The sequence below is a fragment of the Trachypithecus francoisi genome, unplaced genomic scaffold (genome assembly GCF_009764315.1).
Source record: "Trachypithecus francoisi isolate TF-2019V2 unplaced genomic scaffold, Tfra_2.0 Lachesis_group7, whole genome shotgun sequence".
NCBI lineage: Eukaryota > Metazoa > Chordata > Mammalia > Primates > Cercopithecidae > Trachypithecus > Trachypithecus francoisi.
This window is the reverse complement of record NW_022681472.1, coordinates 54,026,258-54,046,859: the sequence shown is the minus strand read 5'-3', so window position 1 is coordinate 54,046,859 and position 20,602 is coordinate 54,026,258. Positions and strand designations below refer to the sequence as shown.

General features: G+C 47.3%; 1 protein-coding gene across 2 annotated transcripts in view; it reads right to left on the bottom strand.

The window, feature by feature from the left end:
• Positions 1–13,502: 13,502 nt before the first annotated feature.
• Positions 13,503–20,602, bottom strand: part of POP1 (POP1 homolog, ribonuclease P/MRP subunit) — a 44,288-nt gene continuing 37,188 nt past the window's right edge. For both annotated transcript variants that reach the window (XM_033202539.1, XM_033202540.1), the window contains exons 15-16: positions 16,913–17,275; positions 13,503–15,706 (exon numbers count right to left, since the gene is read on the bottom strand). In XM_033202539.1, the coding sequence (XP_033058430.1) occupies positions 15,052–15,706; positions 16,913–17,275 (1,018 nt within the window). In that variant the 3' untranslated portion in view covers positions 13,503–15,051. The remainder of the gene's footprint in view (positions 15,707–16,912; positions 17,276–20,602) is intronic.

Genomic DNA, 20,602 nt, shown 5'->3' with positions numbered 1-20,602 from the left:
CTTGGCACAGTTCCTCATGCAAGGTAGACGTTCTGAGGGGCAAGTCTGGCTGCTGCTGACAGTCATGATGTTTCCTTCTCATGCAACCAGCTGCACCTGCTGCTGCTGCCTGGATTCCAAGGGAAGACCCCAGACGGACAAACCCCTGTCCCCAACTATTCCCCCGCAGCCACGCCCACCTCCCCTCTTTAAATTCTTGTCTCAGCCTCTGATGCTTCCTCGCTGCAGTCAGCCAGGGCCCCACTACAAGAAGCAGCTTCCTAAACAGCTGATGTGGGGGCTTCTGATGGTCCAGGGAATGTCGAATGTCATGGCAGGCAGAGCCGCCAAGGTGTGGCTCCAGCCTCCCTCCCAACCTTTTCATTGACTTCTGGAGTTAGCTGCACCCTGCAACACTTCATATATGTTCTTCTCAGGTCCAGAGGAGTCAATCCTACCCATTTTCCAAGACCTCCTTTGGAGACTTCTGAATCACTCCCCATTAACTCCACCTCCCCCCGCCCATCTCTGCAGAATTCCCCACTTTCCTCTGGCTTGCAGATATTAAAGCACATATGTTCTCTCTCTTGCCAAACTGCAAGCTCCCTGCAGGCAGAAACTACAAGAACATTGGGGGCTGAGCACCCAGAGAGGTGCCAGGCCCACAGGAGTCACTCCATGAATATTGATCAAATTGGGTTGAACTGTTGAAGTGAAATCCAAAACTCCCAGGGAACCTTATTCTCCCTGAGCAGGACCAGAAATGCCCCAGTGAAAGAATGCCTTTGTCCCCCACACTCACTCTAGATGTCCTGGAGAGAGAGAACGCGAGATCAATCAATGCCAGGAGCTGCCAATCTTTGCTGTTTTTCCCTTTAAGTCATGTTTATTGATATAATTGGTCCTAATATTTTAATTCCCACACAAATGTGTCACCTCCAGTCTCCACAATGTCAAAATGTCATCAAGTAACCTCCCCAAAGTCGCGTTTAACCTCTGCAGCGGCATCAACACCCACACAGCTTTGGTGCCACAAAGCAGCACTGAGGCAGTGGGTGTATCATCCCCTCTGCCTGCCTCTCTTGTTTCTATATATATGCTAAATAGTTATAAGAAATAAAACAATTGTCTCTGGCTCTCAAGGGAAATCTTGCAAAGATTATGTCTCGCTGCTCTCTAAGTGAACCGCCCAAGAACTGCTTGCCTCCAGAACTCTATTATCCTCAAAAACAGAGAGAACATTATCATCTCTTCTTTGTTGCCATTGCTTTTGCCTGCTGTTCTTTAAGTTTTCTCCAAAAACATCTTTTTTTTCAGTCCTAAGCATACAACTTTGCCAATAATGGTGAAAAAAAAAAATCTTCTTTAAGAAATGCAGCCCTTCTCACATGGGGATTATTTTGCATGTGCTTTTTGTTGGACACATGATGTTCTGCAGACTCCGTGTGTCTGTGTAGGTCATTATAGTACTTATTACATGTGTTCGGGCATGATTGATAGGTATGTACCCTTGTGTATGTATATGTATGTGGATACGTGTGCATTTGTCGATACAGGCAGGTATGCACAGGTGTGTGTGGCTTCGTGGCAGAGTTGGATGGCGCCCACCCACTATGCCTGTGCTTCTTATGTTTCTCAGTCCCCCTGGTCTTTATGTTGGGGCAGTATGGCTAGTTTTGGACAATGAATTGTGAACAGAAGTGACTTCTGGCTGGGGCAACTTAGTGCCCACATGCCCTTGTAGTGGCAGCTGTCATGAACTAAATGTTTGTGTCCCCTAAGATTCACACACTGAAGCCCTGACCTGCAATGTGATGGTATTTGGAGGTGGGGCCTTTGGAAGGTAATTAGGTGTAGATGAGGTCATGAGGGTAGGGCCCCATGATGAGAATAGTGGGTAGGGCCCATGACGGGATTAGTGCCCTTGTAAGACGAGAAAGCAAGACCAGAGTCTTCTCTCATTCAGCCATGTGAGGACACCTGCAACCCAGGAAGAGGGCCCTCACTAGGAATTACATTTACTGGCACCTTGATCTTGGGCTTGCCAGCCTCCAGAACTGTGAGAAATAAATGTCTGTTGTTTAAGCCACCCAGTCCATAGTATTTTGTTACAGCAGCTCAAGCAAACTAAACCAGGAGGCTTAGAGACATGCATTCTAGATAAAGTAGCATGAAGATGGAAGAAGGCTGCCCAACTCACAGAGGCTGTGATGTGAGATAGAACCTCTGAGTGTGTTAAGCCCTTGAGATTTCAGGGTCTCTCTTTTGCAGCAACTAGCATTGCCTCATCTATAAAATAATGCAGATAATCTTCTGGGATTAAAATAATAGTAATAATAATGTAGATAATAGCAAGTACATAGGGTTTTTGTTAGAACTGAATTAGGTAATAACTTAAAAATCATGTGTGCATTCTCCAAGTAGTGTGGGGTAACTGCAGTAAACAACAATGTATTCTATATTTGTTTCAAAAGAGCTAGAAGTAAGGACTTGAAATGTTCTCAACACATTGAAATGATAAATACTCGAGGTGATGGATAGCGTAAATACCCCGACTTGATCGTTACACATTCTATGCATGTAGCAAAATAGCATATGTATCCCATAAATACGCAAAAATACTATGTATCAGTTTTTAAAATTGGACAAGCGCCTAATAAGCACACTCTACTAGCCTGGCCCTGTGTCAGGTGCTGGGGATACAAGCCCAGGGACCCTGTCCTCAGGGACATTTTGTTCTTGCAGGGCAGATGTGGAAACTGACATACATGGTAAATGCACAATTCTGGGAGCGGGAGCATATACAACACCAAGGAGGCAGCGGTTCATTCCAAAGGATTCAGGAAACGCTACACTATAAAAGGGTGGGATGAGCAGCATTTTGAGGAAGTAGAGCTTGCCCGGTTAAATGAGCCAGGGTGCCCCAGGGGAGATGGGGAGAGGATTGGTTATGAATGGTGGATGTGCAAGTTTTTAGAACCTTCAAGGAAGGCCTGGGATTCTCAGACGCCCCATTCTGTTGAGGCTGGGTCACTCCGAGTGGCTCCAGGAATAGGGGTGAGGGTCTGGGAAAGCGTGAAGGTCTCATTTACTCTGGATACAGAAAATGCGAGCTTTTTCTTTTTTAAGGCTATGGCAAAATGCCCTGCTTTCTTCGTATTCATCTAGAAGGGAGCGTGTGTGGGGGCGTCTGCCACTGTCCCCCAAGTGAATGTGCGCTCCCAGAGGCAGAAACAGACCTGGTCATGTAGCCCCCTGGGTTCCCTGAGCCAAGGGCCTGGGCTGCGCCTGGAGTCCCCACAAACGCCTGCTGGATGGAAAGGAACACAGGTCTCATGCTGGGCTGCAGTTTGGAACAAACAAAACTGAATACCCACCCCAGGGTGGCATCCACGTCAGCCCCTGGGCTGCACGGAGGTTTCTCTCCAGGGAAGTCTGCGAACTCGGGCGCCGGTGCACCGCGCCACCCCGCGGTCACACCTGGCAACTGCACCTTCCCGGACAGCACCGTGGAGCCCCGCTCTCCCGCCGTTGTCACCTCTTCCAGGACTGGAATCCTCAGCCCACCTTCTTCCCTCTATAAAGTCTCCGACAATGACCAGGCACTGCTTCACCACGGTTATTTGGGTCCTGACATCCTAAGCCCCGCTTGTCAGATTATGAGTGGGAGGTGACAATGAGAATTCAAGCCACACGTGAGAGAAAGGGACAAAGACAGGACGCGTTAACCCCTTACTGAAGCGCATGCTGGTAAAGAATGCTGGCAGAGAGGGGTCTGAGCCCAACCCAACCACTCCCTAGCTCAGACCCTGCAGAGCTACCTCACCCCACCGGGCCTCAGTTTCCCTCTCTATAAAATGGGGATGATAGAACCCAGAATCACTGTATTAAAAGACATAATTCATAGAAAATAAGCTAAGGCTCCATGGCTGACACATAGCAAGTGTTCAACAAATAAAAATTCAAAGCACCTATGCTTCTGTTACTCCATCAGAGACTTGCTTCAGGTTAGTGAGGTAAACATTAATATTTCCATTGTATTGACAAGTACACTGAGGCTCAGAGAGTGGAAGGGGCTGGCCTGAGGTCTTTCAGCCAGGGAACGCTGGCTTGAAGCGGAGCCTTTTGGTGCTTGCCAACATTCCAGGAGCCCCCTGAAAGAAGATGCAGAGGGCAGAATGCGGAGGGAAAACTGGGAAGGTCAAAAGAGAGAAGAGAGAGGAGACACAGTGCAAGTCCAAGACAGCAAACTGCTCTTTTCCCTTATGGATGTCAGACCCTCTTTCTGCAGGAGGGAAAAAAAATGCTTTATTCAAAAAGTTCAGCCAGGCACAGTCAGAGGCTGAGAGCGGGAGAATCCCTTGAAGTCCAGGAGTTGGAGACCAGCCTGGACAACATAGCAAGACCCCCATCTGTACAAACAACATCAAAAAAACTAAAAAACATGGTGAAACCCCATCTCTACTAAAAATACAAATATTAGCTGGGTGTGGTGGTGCTAGCCTGTAATCCAAGCTATTCAGGAGGCTGAGACATGAGAATTGCATGAACCAAGGAGACAGAGGTCGCAGTGAGCCAAGACTGTGCCACTCCCCTCCAGCTTGGGCAACAGAGTGAGACTCTGTCTCAAGAAAAAAACAAAACAAAACAAACAAAAAACTAAAAAGACAAAAGTTTGTCCTGAGAAGCACCCAGCACTGTTAGGAGGTCTGGGCTCTGGTTCTGGCCCTGCTGTGACGCAGGGGTGTGACTGGCTGACTTTGGACACGTGATACCCCCTCTCTGGGACTCAGTTTCCTCCTTGACAAAATGAGGGAGAGGGTGGGTCAAGATGCCTGCTCTGGGGCCTTTCAGCCCCACACCAGTCCCTCCCCATGCTTTTCAGGTGCCCTGTGGGGAAGCTGCCCACCACCACTCTGTGGACATCCATGGCCAAGGGGTGTCACCATTTGGCCTCAGAGACCTCCGAGGAGGAAGAAAGGACCCAGAACTGTGCCCCGGCACGTGACAGATGGAAAGAATAACTCTTAACTCGGTCATGTGAACAGGAGATTAGCATTAATCCCCAGTGGGACTGAATCACTGTGCCCAAAACGCTGCATGCAGGGCCAGGAGCTCCGCAGGCGCAGAGCCCTGTGGGCAGGGAGCCTGGCCGTTTGCTAGCCAGATTAAAAGAATGCAACCTGCCGAGGCTCCAAAGGCTGACCCAGGGCAGAGTGGGAGGAGAGGTCACTGCTCCCTGCCACCTCTTAGCTGAGAGGAGAGCGCGGGTGGGGTGTACCCACGCCTTTCTGGGTGCGGGACGGCTGTGTGCCTATGTTTCATTGTTTTGCTTTTGGCTGATGTTTCAAACAAGAGCGGGCCAATCGGTAGACGTAATCACGGGCCTTTCATAGACGCCTAACTAGGCGAAGATGAATGGCTTGGGTGGTGCTCTAGTTGAAAATAACAGCAGCATATCAGGGCAGAATTAAAGAGAGAGAAAAACAAATGAAATAAATCTATCAGGACTCCAGGGCCATCTTTCCGAGGAACATGTCAGGATGAGAAAGACCAGATTCCTGTGCCAGACCAAGGGTCAAAATCCTCGACACTCTTCACGTGGCCCCAAAGCAGGGAGCTGTTGTTGCCCTTTAGCTGCCTGAGGCAAGTCGGAGCCTATGTAGGGAAGACTCGGCCGGCCTCCCTGTCTTCTATTCCTAATGACTGGTTAAAGCCTTTGAAAATGTTAAAAGCCATTCCAAATGCCATGCTGGTGGAACAACTGTTTTCTTCACACTCAGGGAGACAGAGGCTGAGGAAGCACTGGTAACTATGAGGAAGGGGGTCTCATGCTGGCATTTGGGGAACCCTAGCTGTCCCTGTTCCCAGCTTGACTCTGTGGTCACCACAGTAGGGACAGACACTCCCCTCCAGTCACTCCCCAGTGCCCTCCAGACTTAGGCGAGGATCCGCAGATTCTGCCTGGGAGTGAGGTGGAGGCCCAGACCGCAGCCACCCCCGCCCCTGGCCTCTGGGTGGAGGGGCAGAGCCAGGCAGTTCTGTGAGTGATGTTGGCCCCATGCTGAAGGCCAGCTACCCCTTGGCTGCCACTTGCTTCGCGTTAGGGGGTGCCCCTGAGCCAGTGACAAGTGTTTGTGGGAGCCATGCTCTGCCTTGGGTAAGAAGAAATTTCTACCTTTTCTCCCAGCTCCGCAAAGAGAGCTCTACAGCACCTCATAGGCAGAAAACAATTAGTGACTCAAAAAGGAAATGTATGGGAGGAGACACTTACTTAGGCTTTGCAGGGGACCTGCCACTTCAGGAGGACCTTCTAAGGAAGGCTTTCTATTGGTTTGGAGCCTCCAATACGTTCTAACACCTCAGCTTGGTGGGGGTACCTCTGAGGTGTTCATCCTCTCTCTGCTCACCTGGAAGTGCCCCGTGCTCCCTGCAGCCAGTTAGTGCCCCATCCGGCGGGTTTTTCTCCCCTTATGATGCCCAGCCATGGGGGGTGCCTCCAGATGCCCCAGCCAAGGCTCCCAGGGCAAAGGATCGAGGTTACTTTCTTGAAGGTCACTCAGGCTTGTGTGGGGTGACGCATCGGGACAGGAATGGCCCCAAGATGCCGAGACCAGAAGAAAACACACTCTGACCGCCTTCTGCAGTTCCCCCAGGCCTCATCTGTCAATAGCCACACAGAGAGTCAGGACAGGGTGTCTCAGAAACATCCCCTCCAGCGCCTAGCGGCTGAAGGAGGGCGGCAAAATGCCATCCCAGGCTCCAGCAGAACTTATATGTCCCTGCAGAAGAGTGATGCCGTGGGAGCTTACAGGGCATGTGAAATACCCAGAAGTTACGTAAAGGGGCAGCTGCTAGATGTTAGAAGAAAGACAAGTTCCTGACCAGAATATTCAATATTCAGCAACCAGAAGCTAGGCCTCACTGTTTAAAAAAAGAAAAGGAAAGGAAAGAAAGAGAGAAAGAAGGAAAAGGCCTACAGTGATCCAGATCTCAATGTTAAAAAAAAAAAATTAAACCTTTATGCCCTCATTCATAACACCCAAAAAGAGTGACATTCAAATTTGTGAACAGTCAATTCTGGCAAAAATATCAGAACTTACAAGTGGACAAAAAATTCAAAAAAGTATCTTTCCTAGTGATTCTCAAACATGACCCCATGAAATCACACAGGGAGCCTAATAAAAATCACAGGTTTCAGGGCCACCCTACAGACCTAGTTGGGCTGGAATCTCTCGGGGCTGACACTAAGACATTTGTGAGTTTAGTAAGCTCCCCAAGTGCTCTGATGATAATGAGGTTTGGAAACCACAGACTTGGCCCACTGCTCCTGAACCTTTCCTGTGCATGCAAACCACCTGGTGATCTTGTACAAATGCAGATTCTATTCCGGGTCTGAATGGGGCCTGGGATTCTGCATTTCTGTTGCTGATGCTGCTGGTCCTAAAACCATACTTGAAGTGTCCAGACTGTTCTCCAACCTCCCTCACTTGACTGAGAAACAGATAAACTGAGGAGTAGATATAAGGGAAGTCGAGAGGAGAACTGCTGAGTTGAAAGATAAAAAAATGACGTGGGTGGGAGCTGAGCTGAAAGGAAGCTGCAAGCTAATTGATCAAGAATGATAGTAATCTCAGCACTTTGGAGGGAGGCCAAGGCAAGAGGACTGCTTGAGTTAGGAGTTCGAGACCAGCCTGGGCAACATGGCAAAACCCTGTCTCTACAAAAAATACAAAAATTAGCCAGGCACAGGGGGTCACGCCTATGGTCCCAGCCACTTGGGAGGCTGACACAGGAAGACTCCTTGAGCCCAGGAGGTGGAGGTTGCAGTAAGCCAAGATTGTGCCACTGCTGCAGCCTGGGCAACAGAGCAAGACTCTCCCCACAACCCAAAAAAAAAAAAAACTAAGAATGATGGTAAAGCTGGAAAGCTGGTTTCAAAGTCAGCCCCAGAATCTCCACTTGGTCATTTTCTTACCAGACAACAGTCTTGGGGCTTGTTTCCTAGTGATCATTGCAGGTGTGCAGTGGGAACTAGAACTCTGCATGGGCCCCTGGGACTGAGGGCTTGCTGGGCAGCTGAACCGTAACTACCCCACTCTTTGGCAAGATCAACTTTAGAGTCTACATGCCAACCTCTGGCATGTGTTCCAGGGTGCACATGAGGCCCTCCCTGACACCCCTCCACCCTGTATATACAAGTGTGCACGTGCACACACACACAGAAATGTGGCTCCAGACACCCCTCCACCCTGTGTATACAGTACACACACACACACACACACACACACACACACACACACAGAAATGTGGCTTCATAAGTTGCAACGGGAAATAATCACCCTGTCTTCTGAGGGCCCTGTGCTGAACACCTATCCTGTCTCTCATTCCCTTGACCCACTTTGTGCTCAGCCCTTGCTACAGCAACTTGTGCTCAGCCCTTGCTACAGCTGAGCACAGGTGTAGGCCAAGGGCACCTTGCCTTAGCCGACCCTAGTCTTCTGCCCCTGGGGCTTCTCGTCCTGCCTTCTGTGAGATGCTCACTGAGCAGGCCCAGCCATTCTAACACCTGTGCAAATCTGGCGGAAATGAACAGTCCCTAGGGGAACCCTTGGGCAATAGAAATGGGAGCTGGTAAATAAAGATTTTCCTCTCCCGGGCCTCCTGTAGACAAAGCACTCTGTTCATCAGACTGTCCTCAGAGGGACGGAGCCCCAGTTGCCTCCAAGGGTAACCAGCTCACAATGCATACTTGGATAGGCTTTCCTCCTTCCCTAGTTCACTTTCCCAGCCTTCCTGCATCAAAGCCATGCCAGGCTTTGTTTTAGAGAAAAACGTGGCTAACCCATGCCCTCCAGTGGTAGTGGCTAAAGCCTGCAGAACAAGGAGGAAGGAGGAGGCTGCAGACTTCAGAGACGGCCAGCCCACAGTGACCCAGAACACCAGAGGCTCTCCCTGAAGCTGCAGCCCCTGCCTGAGGCTCACTGCAGCTGTGCAGGGTTCTGACAACAAATTATGTTGTGTCCAAAAAATAATGTAAGGTCCTCTGTGCGATGTTGGAAACAAGAGAAGGAAACCAAAGAAACAAGGCTTATTTGGCCTGGAGAAAAGGTTAAAAACCAACCTCATAAAAACAAATGGGTGGTTCTCATTGTTAGCTGATGTAAGCATGCAGGGAGATAGGACTGACCTGGAACTGAAGGGCCATTTCACCCATCGGTATGCTGCCAAAGAGGAGATGGCGTCTCCTGGTGAAGTTATGAGCTCCCCATCATCAGAGGCATTCAGCTTGTGATGGAGAGGGGTAGACTTCCTGGGGATAATGTGGATGGGATTCATTCTTTGGATAAAGCTTTTAAAGTTATTCCTTTTTTTTTTTTTTTTTTGGATGGAGTCTCACTCTGTCACCCAGGCTGGAGTGCAGCGGCACGATCTCAGCTCACTGCAACCTCCGCTTCCCAGGTTCAAGCGATTCTCTTGCCTCAGTCTCCTGAGCAGCTGGGATTACAGGTGTGAGCCACCACGCCCACCCTAAAGTTATTCCTTTTCTAGGCACCTCTTTAAAAATCACAAATCCTTTTCAAACTAAGATTCTGTTAGTATGAGTCTGCCCCAAAAGGGGGGAATGTTTATTGATAAGTGACCTCATAAACTCCCCCAGTCCAAGGACATACACCATTGAATTGTGCTTTCAGCTGATGTTTCCCCCCCCTCCCCCAGAGTGGGCTGTTTATTCATGAGGTCTTAGCACCACCTAGTGGATTCCTTTGTTCATTACAAAGAGTATTAACTGGAAAGTTTAATACATACACCCTTTTTGATTAATGCATCAATTCAACAAAAATGTATTAAATACAAGTTTTGGGTTAAGCATTGTGCCATCACCTGGGGTGCAACACTAATTAAACAAGACATGGTCTCACCTTCATGAGGCTCATATTCTAATGGACTAGACAATAAACATGTAAACAACAAAAGAATTAATTATTTTATATTGTGATGTCAGGAAATAAACCCATTGTGTGATATAGAGTAATGTAAGCAGGAAGAGGCTATTTTAAGTGGTATTGGCAAGCCCAGTGCGGTGGCTCACACCTATAATCCCAAGACTTTGGGAGCCCCAGGCGGGTGAATTACTTGAGGTCAGGAGTACAAGACCAGCCCGGGCAACATAGTGAGATGCCTGTCTCTACAAAAATACAAAAATTAGCCAGATGTGGTGGCACCTGCCTGTAATTCCAGCTACTCAGGAGGCTGAGGTGGGAGGATCACTTGAACCCAGGAGACGGAGGCTACAGTGAGCTGAGATCATGCCACTGCACTCTAGCCTGGGCAACAGAGCGAGACTATCTCAAAAAAAAAAAAACAAAAATTAGCTGGGTGTGTTGGCACGCATGTGTGGCTCCCAGCTACTCGGGAGGCTGAGGGAGGAGGATCGCTTGAGCCCAGGAGGTCAAGGCAACAGTGAGCCATGTTCACGCCACTGCACTCCAGCCTGGGAGACTGAGCAAGACCCTGTCTCAAAAAATAAAAAATAAAATAAAATAAATGGTGGGCAGAGAAAGCCTCTCCACGTGGACAATCGTGGAGGAGCTAAGAGCTTGACTGTTCAAGGAGCTGAGGCCAGCATGTTCAGAGCCCAGTGGGTGAGGCCAGAGGGGTGCAGTGGGACTAGAGAGAGAAACGAGGGAAGTTCCATGTTTGTAAACATTTCCTCAAGTGAAAGCACACAAATGGTTAGGGTGGGCTTCTCCAGAACAATATCTGATGAAATTTTCAAAACACGGGGAAAGGGAAAATGCCTTGATATGAACTTGGCCACATGCTCAACTCCAGCAGGCCCCTACCAGGGCCATGGGTCACAGCTGTGTGCCCCTTAGGACAGCTGCATCTGCTCCCCACACCCTGCTTCAGGGTCCCCATTACTGATAAGCTGCATCTTTAATTACTTATGTTGGAAGTTCATTTTTAAAGTCTGGAAGAGTGGTTCTCAACCTTGGCTGCAAATCCTGGGAGCCGTTAAAACCCCCCAAGTCTAGCTCACACCCTTGACCAGTTAAAGCTCCATCCCAGGAGGGTGGGCCCTGGGCACCGGTGCTTTGAAAGCCTGCAGGTGATTCCCATGTGCAGCCAAGGCTGAGAACAGCTGATCTGGAAGGATACTCATCAAGAGAAAAACAAGACACCTATTTGATATGCTCAGGTAGAGAAGGCTACACAAGTAATGAGGCTGTTTCCTTTTTCAAGACCAGGCCTCTTCCCCAGGTGGAAGCCCCCACTCTGGACCACCCAGCCCTCGACACTACGCTCTCACTACGTTCCCACCTGGACGCTTCACAATGCAGTCAACAGACCCTGTGAGCTGACTGCAGAAACGTACTTTTTCATAATGGCAAGCAGGCCTGCCACAGGCCCGGGAGTTCTTGGGTTTCCACAGCCTTGTTCCTCAGTCACACTTCCCCAAGGTGCGGAGGGTCCAAGAGCTGGACCTCCTAAGGCGGTGATTCTCAGCTGAGCAGCACATCACAATGGCTTGGGGAGCTCATAAATACTGATCCTCGGGCCCAGCCCAAGACTGATTTCTGGGCTGCGGCTTGGGCTGTTGGGTGATTCTAAAATGCAGCCAAAGGCCGGGCGCGATGGCTCACATTTGTAAAGTCAGCACTTTGGGAGGCCAAGGTGGGCCGATCACTTGAGGTCAGGAGTTTGAGACCAGCCTGGCTAACATAGTGAAGCCCCGTCTCTACTAAAAAAATACAAAAATCAGCCGGGTATGGTGGCATGTACCTGTAATCCCAGCTACTCGGGAGGCTGAGACAGAAGAATTGCATAAACCTGGGAGACGGAGGTTACAGTGAGTGAAGATCGCACCACTGCCCTTCAGCCTGGGCAGACAGAGTGAGACTCTGTCATAAATAAATATATTAATTAATTTTTAAAAACGCAGCCAAGACTGGAAGCTGCTGTTGCCAAAGAAAAGGCAGCACCTGTATTCCTCTATGTCCTCAGGAGGTCTACAATAACCAGAACCGCTGTGTAACAGGTTGTTGCTGGAGTGGCCCACAATTGCTACAGGCTTTGTATTCTCTGCTAATGCAGCTCAGTCCTGGATCTATCTCTGTGTTCCCCAGGCCTCAGATCGGCCGGTTATGAGTAGGCCAGTTAAGACTACAAGGGATTCCATATAGCTTGTCAGCTGCCCCCCTCACCTCCCACTGGCTGGGAAGAAAAAACTCACGCAAGGCACGTGGCCGCCAAGACGGCAAGGCTACATTTAGTACATGATGGGTGGTTACCTAGTCAATTCCCATTTAAAAAAAAAAAAAGGAGCATTATCCTTAAAGCTCTTGCCAGTCAAGCACCAACAAAAAAACTGGTAATACGCACTTTGCTGCACTAGTATGGTATAACTGTTTACATACGCAATGGCTTATGCTATCCACATACATCTTAACATCTAGGATACATACCAGAAGGTAGCTAGTTACACTGGCTGGTGAAAATCCAGGTGATTCAAATTTTGTTATTGTTGTTGCCTATCTTCATTTTCTAATTGTTTTATGATGAATATGGATGACTGATATGACCAATGTTACTAGAGCAAATACCAAAAGGAATCCATTGTTTCTTACAGAACTTAAGTGCATAGCTGGTCTATAAGTGTTCAGCTCACAACTCTTACCTTTTTTTTGTTTGTTTTTTGAGATAGAGTTTCACTCTTGTTGCCTCTCAAGTAGCTGGGATGGCAGGCATGCGCCACCACACCCGGATGATTTTGTATTTTTGGTAGAGATGGGGTTTCACCATGTTGGTCAGGATGCTTCAAGAACCCTAAAAGCATTGCTCCCTCAACAAGAGGACAAGGGCCACATTGTACTTATTTGGTAGCTACGCGGCTCTAGTACAGCATGGCAGGCACTTAGAAGGATCAAGATCAACATGCTAATCAATTCAGCTGCCGGAAAATAAGCCATTCCCCTATCAGTCTTTTTCACAAAGAACACGGATTCTTTATTGCCTCTGCAGATTGTTAGTTTTTCAAAGTATCTTCTGTGAAACTAGTTTTCTCTGGACAAATAGGTATGCAAAAACCAAAAAAGGTACGTGTGTGGGAGTCTGAAAGACAGATTTCTTTCCTAAAGAGCTTTGCAGAGCTTTGACTATACAATTATTCATTGTGAATCGCAATAGAAGGATACCATATATAGCTTTTCCCAAATTTATTTAGCCATAGAACACTTTTCTCCAGGAACAGCTGCAGGGACTAGTACTCCCAGGAATACATTTTGGGAAATACTAGTCTATCTTTCTGGTGCACAGCTCTTTGACCTACCACCCACAAGGCAGAGTGGCTGCAAACGTGCCCTGTCCTCTATAATGAGGGCAGGGCTGCACAGAAGGTGGTTAGGTGACCACGCAGCACACTCAGACTTCTGTCATCGAGTGAGCTCAGCCACAAATGAGGTCACTGAGAGCCCAGAAAACAAATAAGGAATGGTCCAATAAATATTCACAACTGAACATCAGGTGACATTTTCATTTATTCTGTTTACAGGCACCACGTAGTTACACTGATTTTTCTCGGTCTCATCTGGGTTGGATCCAAAGACATTCAGAGGCATGGTGAGAGGCAAAGCATCAGACATCTCACTGGCGGCAGGTACTTTCTGACTACTGTACCACCTGCCGTATCCTTCCCCACCGCATCATCCCCAAAGCCATTTACTGCCAAACGCTACAGTAAAAACCCAATGCATTTACATAAAATAATTCCTAACTGCACATTTACAATTTTTAGAAAAAATCTCGCTTAAGCTCTTCTAGAAATTTATGGCAGGAAAGTTAAGGACCAAGGCTATGAGTGAGCCATATGTGGCAACTAAAAGTAGATGAGCACTGAGTTTCTCCATTCGTGGAAAAAAAGTCACACTGAGCCCACTCTTCCTGTGGCAGGATAAGACCTTTCTTTTATACCCTGTTGAGAATCTCAGGTGGACAACGTGACTGCATGAACGTTGAAAGGCAGCTTGCCGGCTTTGTTATCACCTTGCAGAGGTAGCTATGCACTACACAGCCACGCTGCCCAAAGCGCGCTCCTGAGAACACTGGTCCTACAAAGTGCTCCTTGTAAGAGAACTTTAGGAATCAAAGTATTTAGAAAATACTATACACTATCATTCCCTTCCTGGAGATCCACAATGTACAGTATCACATGGAAGTTTCCAGAAGTCCTTTCATAAAGAAATGCTTAACTTTAACCCAGAGTTTCCATATCAACCTGACCTTGGAATCTCTTATTTTTTGGGGTGACACATTTCATAGAACACATTCTGAGAAATGCTCCTCTATGGCTTTGAGAAATTCTTTGCAGAAACAAAATAATAATAATTTTTTTTACTTAAAAAAATTAAGTAACTAGTAGGATCATGTGTTGGTCAACAACAAAGAGATCAAAGAGTCAGGAAGTCCACGTCATAGACCCCCCCCTTTCTAATTCCAGCCTAGCACTGTCGCCATAAACTTTGCCTGCCTGAAAACAGGTAGCAATCAGTTGTCCATGATTTCTCCCTTTGAGTTGTTCAGCATGGTAATCACAGTACAGAATTGAATGTGGCCCATCAGGGGCCCATATTTCATGTACAGAGGCCAAACGTCTTGTCTTGTCTTCTGTTGTAACAGTGAAATCATTAAACATCTATTGTTGCTTATCACATGACTACAAGGTTTTTCAAATAGACCTGACAAGCCCTTTGTTCCTAACAAAAAAGGGGGATGATAACTTGTAGAGCTTCTAATTATTTTCAGCCACAACTACCCAGACCAAGAGATCATAATACAAAGCTTTTGGCCAAATAATTTAAAAGTATTACAGCAATGACAGGGAAAGATGGAAATCAATGACACTACTGGAATGATGTAAACATTTTATCATCTGCATAATACATAATTTTTTATTCTTGTTTCCAAGGAGTTTCACATGATGTTTTGAAGCAGAAGCAGACTTGCCACATGTGAAACTTGGCAGACAATAATAACATATTATCTATGCCCTGCTGGGATATAAGCGCACGTTCACACCTCAATAGCAATCCTCGCAAATCGATATTGCAGAGAGGCAGGAGGCCTCAGTAGCACTAAGCCCCTCTGCACCGCTGGCTGGCTGGACAGCATATCCAGCAAGCCTGTCAAGCTAACAAACCCCAGGGCTTCTCCACAGCCAACAGCCATGGAAAAATCTCCCTGAGTCACAAAGCCTAGGAGAGTTCTGGAGCAGTGCATCATCACACACGGCAGAGGGCCTGACCACAGCCCCAGAGTCAGAGCTTCCTGCCCAGCCACGGGCTCTTCCCACGCCGGGCCATCAGAAGAGGCGCGTCCCGGCTTCTGCCTCTTCTCCCTTTTCTTTTTCTCTTTCTGTTCCAGGATCTTGCTCCTGAATGGGTCACTGTGTTTGGATTCCTGGGGCCCACAGTAATGCCAGTCCTCACGGAGCTGGAGGAAGTCCTCCTTGGCTGGGACGCAGATCATGGCGTGAGGCTCGGGGCTGCCCTTGCTGAGCAGGGACAGGCTGACCCACACCAGGGCCCTGGGGAAGTGGCCCAAGATGGACAGGCGGGCCTCTCTGGTCAATCCTTGCTGGCCTCTGCCAGGAGCTCGCCGGGCTCCCCGAGTGTCCTCAGAACTGGGCCCACACCAGGCTGACAGTTGCTTCAGTAATTTTCTACTCCTACATGAAGTTGGAGACATACGTTTGAGGATATTTTGTTCCAGAAAAAAAACATACAATCAGAAGATTAGACACTGCTAGAATTAATTTGATTCTTTTATACTATATAAGAATCAAAACTACAATATTTTAAAAATTAGAAATACACTGTAGTACATTTTAGTACTGATATTTTTCTTTTTATGTGTTTGCCATTCTGAAACTCAGGGACTAAATGTTTAAGAAGTTGAAGGCAGGCAAAACAAGACAGTGAAATAGAATCTAGGATTGTAATCACAGTGAGGGTGAAAATAAAGAGGCACTAAGATTTTAATGAGTAAAGGAACTGTAAGGGACAATAGTTGCATGTAAAGTAAGAAAGAATGATAGGAAATTAAGAGGCTACTATACGGAAAAGTAAGCACAAGACTAGAGGGATAAGCACTTTTTAAGAATCATAGCACAGGCCGGGCGTAGTGGCTCACACCTATAATCCTAGCAGTTTTGGGAGGCCGAGGTGGGCGGATCATATGAGGTAAGGAGTTTGAGACCAGCCTGACCAACATGGTGAAAATTAACCAAGCGTGGTGGCATGCACCTGTAGTCCCAACTACTTGGGAGGCTGAGGCAGGAGAATCGCTTGAATCCAGGAGGTAGAGGTTGCAGTGAGCCAAGATCACACCACTGCACTCCTGCCTGGGCAATAGAGCAAGACTCCATCTCAAAAAAAAAAAAAAAAAATCAGAGCAAAGCACAGAATGCAGGGTTGTTGATAAGCAGAACCTGGCCCGCAGCAATATTGAGAGGAGAACATAGAGTATCTGGTAGCCTCTCTGGTTAGGACCATATTACATCTAACTGGTTGCTACTCCATTACGAATCCATATGATTCAAAAGGAACTAGAAAAAATCTAATTTGGTGATTTCAAGCAAAGAATTCTTGCTCAAACTGCATAAAATATGTCAGAAAAAAACTGCCTTGGTTTAGATCTATTGATGACAATATTGTAAATCATTTCATCAATTAGCATCATGCCTTACATCAAACATTATTAAGCTGTTTCCCTGAGCCCTCTATGAAATATGAAAGACTGGCTTTCCCTTCCAGAAAGTCTATAAATTCCCTTGGATTTTGCATAAACAAACAGTGATGATGCTTATATCCTGTAGCCTCTTCAGTATCAAAATAAATAATCCAAAATGTACCCAGAAGTCACCCACACTTACCTGAGAACACAAAGTTGACGCCCTGTGGCAGCAACATGGTTTTCACTGGCCTCCTGGTCTGTGATGCTCTCAGGCCCTGGCGATTCTTGACACCCTGCATCCATTACCTCTTCTGCCTCCCTGGGGTGCTCTATGGATGTGCCCACTTCGTCAGATGGCTGATGAGGTTTTTTAGGCATGGGAGCACAAGGCGCCTCAGATCTTCTTAGCTTACTCTCCTTACCATTTGGAGATGAAGCTGCAGAAGGTTCTTCGTGGGCCTGGCCTCTTGACTCCCAGTCTTGAGTTAACTGCTCCCAGGGACAGCAGAAAGGTGCCAGAGTGCCAAGCTTAACGTAGTTGGGCCGTTTTGCAGGAGGGCGTCTAAAGAAAAACACAGAGGAGAACCAATGTTGAACAATTTAGGACTGCAAAACTAAAATAATTATAACCATTATAATGTATCTCTTTTTTAACACACACACAAACACACACACAAAAGCTCTCCGAGAAACATATGATAAAGAATAATAGGCTGGGCTCAGTGGCTCATGCCTGTAATCCCAGCACATTAGGAGGCCGAGGTGGGCTGTAATCCCAGCACTTTAGGAGGCCGAGGTCAGGAGTTCGAGACCAGCCTGGCCAACATGGTGAAAGCTCTACTAAAAATACAAAAATTAGCCGGGCATGGTGGAGGGTGCCTATAATCCCACCTACTTGGGAGGCCGAGGCAGACGAATCACTTAAACCCAGGAGGCAGAGGCTGCAGTGAGCCAAGATCGCGCCACTGCACTCCAGCCTGGGCAACAAAGTAAGACTCCGTCTCAAAATATAATAATAATAGGCCAGGCGCGGTGGCTCATACTTGTAATCCCAGCACTTTGGGAGGCCCAGGTGGGTGGATCACCGGAAGTCAGGAGTTCGAGACCAGCCTGGCCAAAACGGTGAAACCCCATCTCTACTAAAAATACAAAAAAATTAGCCAGGTGTGGTGGCACGTGCCTGAAATCCCAGCTACTAGGGAGGGTGAGGCAGGAGAATCACTTGAACCCGGGAGGCAGAGGTTGCAGTAAGCTGAGATCATGCCACTGCACTCCATCCTGGGTGACAAGAGCAAAACTCCATCTCCAAAGAAAAATAAATAAAATAATAATAATAACCAACTCTACCGGCCAAGCTTTTTTGTTTTCTCTGGTTTTCAATAAACAATGTAGCCCCATGTGGCCACTGAACCACACCAGGGGGTTCATTCCTGAAAGCTACAAGGAACTGGTGCCCCTGGAGTTGCGCCACGATTTTCCTATACACTAAGCTCAAGGTTACATGAAGTTTCTATTTTACTCTTGACCTCCAGTGACCCAGCTACCCTCCACAAAAACAATAAATATCATTATCAGTTTCTTACATAGCCTTCCAGAGACATTTTATGTACATACAAGCAGATATGTACATATCTCTTCCTTTTTATTTATTTTTATACAAATAGCAGCATACTAGATACAGTACTTTTTGCTTAACTTCACTTTTTTCATTTAACAAAATATCTTGATTACTTTATGCCAGTACTGAAAGCTCCCTCATTCTTTCTTTTTAAAAGGCTGTGTATCTTGTATCTTATTCTACTGAATGAATATGCCCTTATTGATTTAGACAGTCCTCTATGAAAGGACATTTTGATTGTCTTCAAGTTTGGTTCCTCCAAACAAGGCTGCAATGAATGATCTTGACGGTTACTCTGCCTTCCGCTGCGCCACCATGACTCTTGTTGTCACTACCAGTGGCTTCAGCATCTGCCTAAATCATCCTTCCAATACCCCACCAGTCACCTTCCCACCCTCACTTCGCATCTTTTACTTCATCCCACCTCAAGCACCCACTCGCTGCTCATACCTTAAGTGTGATCACTGCCAACACCTGCTCCAGCTTCAAACTGTGATGTCAGTATCCTGTTCTCAGAGCCATGCGTCCTGTTTTCCACCCACTTACCCTCCCACAACAATGCCGCAACCATCCATTTACACTAGCACCTCCCCGCGGCTCGCAGCAGCTGCCTCGCTCTTCATCAGCCTAGACTCCATGGTTCACACCACCGTCCCTCCCCTACAAACGCCCCCACTCCCTCCACTGGAAAGTCCACCTGGGCGCAGCTGACTCTCCAATGACCCCATGCCAGCCCGAGTGGCAAAGCACAGCTGAGGAAGAACTCAAAATGGTCCTGAATGGTCTTCCTTTATAAACACAAATCTCAAATAGGCGCTCTCTACATCTTACAGATCCTATGTTTCTCCTTTCAATTCCATCTTCCACTGTCCCAGAAACTGCTTACAATTCCTCTCTCTTCAAATCTCCAACAGCCTCTCTCCCCTTCTTACTGCTGGCTGATAGCTGTGCCTCTTTTTTCATGAAGACAGTCACAATCAGGTGTGTGCTACTTAATCCCCCCACCGCAGAATCTAACCTAGCTAAATAAATCCATGTTCAGATTTCAGTGGCAGTCTAACAGTCTTATATTAATTTTTTCTGAGGAAGAAGAACTAGCCAACTTAAGAATTACAGAAAGAAAGTGGTTTGGAAAATAGAATTAAGAGTCAGGGCTGTGCGCGGTGGCTCACGCCTGTAATCCCAGCACTTTGGGAGGCCGAGACAGGCGGATCACAAGGTCAACAGATCAAGACCATCCTGGTGGTGAAACCCCATCTCTACTAAAAATACAAAAATTAGCTGGGCATGGTGGCAGACACCTGTAATCCCAGCTACTCGGGAGGCTGAAGCAGGAGAATCGCTTGAACCTGGGAGGCGGAGGTTGCAATGAGCCGAGATCATGCCACTGCACTCCAGCCTGGCAACAGAGTAAGACTCCATTTCAAAAAAAAAGAGTCCGAACTGTTTGTAAATCTATTTGGAAGATAGCCAAAGAAATAAAAGCAGATTAAATGGTATCAGTGGCAGTCTAACAGTCTTATATTCAGAAGAACTGAACTCAATCCCAACAGATACTGCCTCCTCTACTTGTGCCCTGAATCCCACCCCTTCTTCCTTGTCCAAGGACTTAGCTCTTACATTTTAGCCTCCCTCCCATCTCTTGGGTACCCCCAACCAGCCTAGACACTTGTGTCTCCATCAAGAACACAAGTTACATGGCCAGGTATAATGGCTCATTCCTGTAATCCCAGCATTTTGGGAGGCTGGGGTGGGAGGATTGCTTGAGGCCAGTTCAAGACCAGCTTGGGCAACAAAGCGAGACCCTGTCTACAAAAAATTTAAAAATTAGCCAGGAGTGGTGGTGCACACCTACAGTCCCAGCTACTCAGGAGGCTGAGATGGGAGGATTGCCTGAGCCCAGGAGTTGGAGGCTGCAGTAAGCTATGATCACACCACTGCACTCCAGCCTGGGTGACAGAGTGAGACCTGTCTCAAAAAAATAAAAGAAGAATATAAGCTCCATGAAGGCAGAGACAGACTTGTCTGCCTTGCCCCTGCTGTCGCCCCAGCACCTAGAATGGTGTTTGACACACAGTAGGCTCTAAAGAAATGTATGTTAAATGAAGGAATAAATGAGACAAATATATAAAGATGCACACAGGAAGATGTTCACAGAAACACACAGCAAAAAATCAGAAATAACCTCAAGAACTACTGATAAATTACAGGACATCCACACTGCAATTGCATGCGACCATTCAAAGTGACATTTTGAGCAAAGCTGGCAGG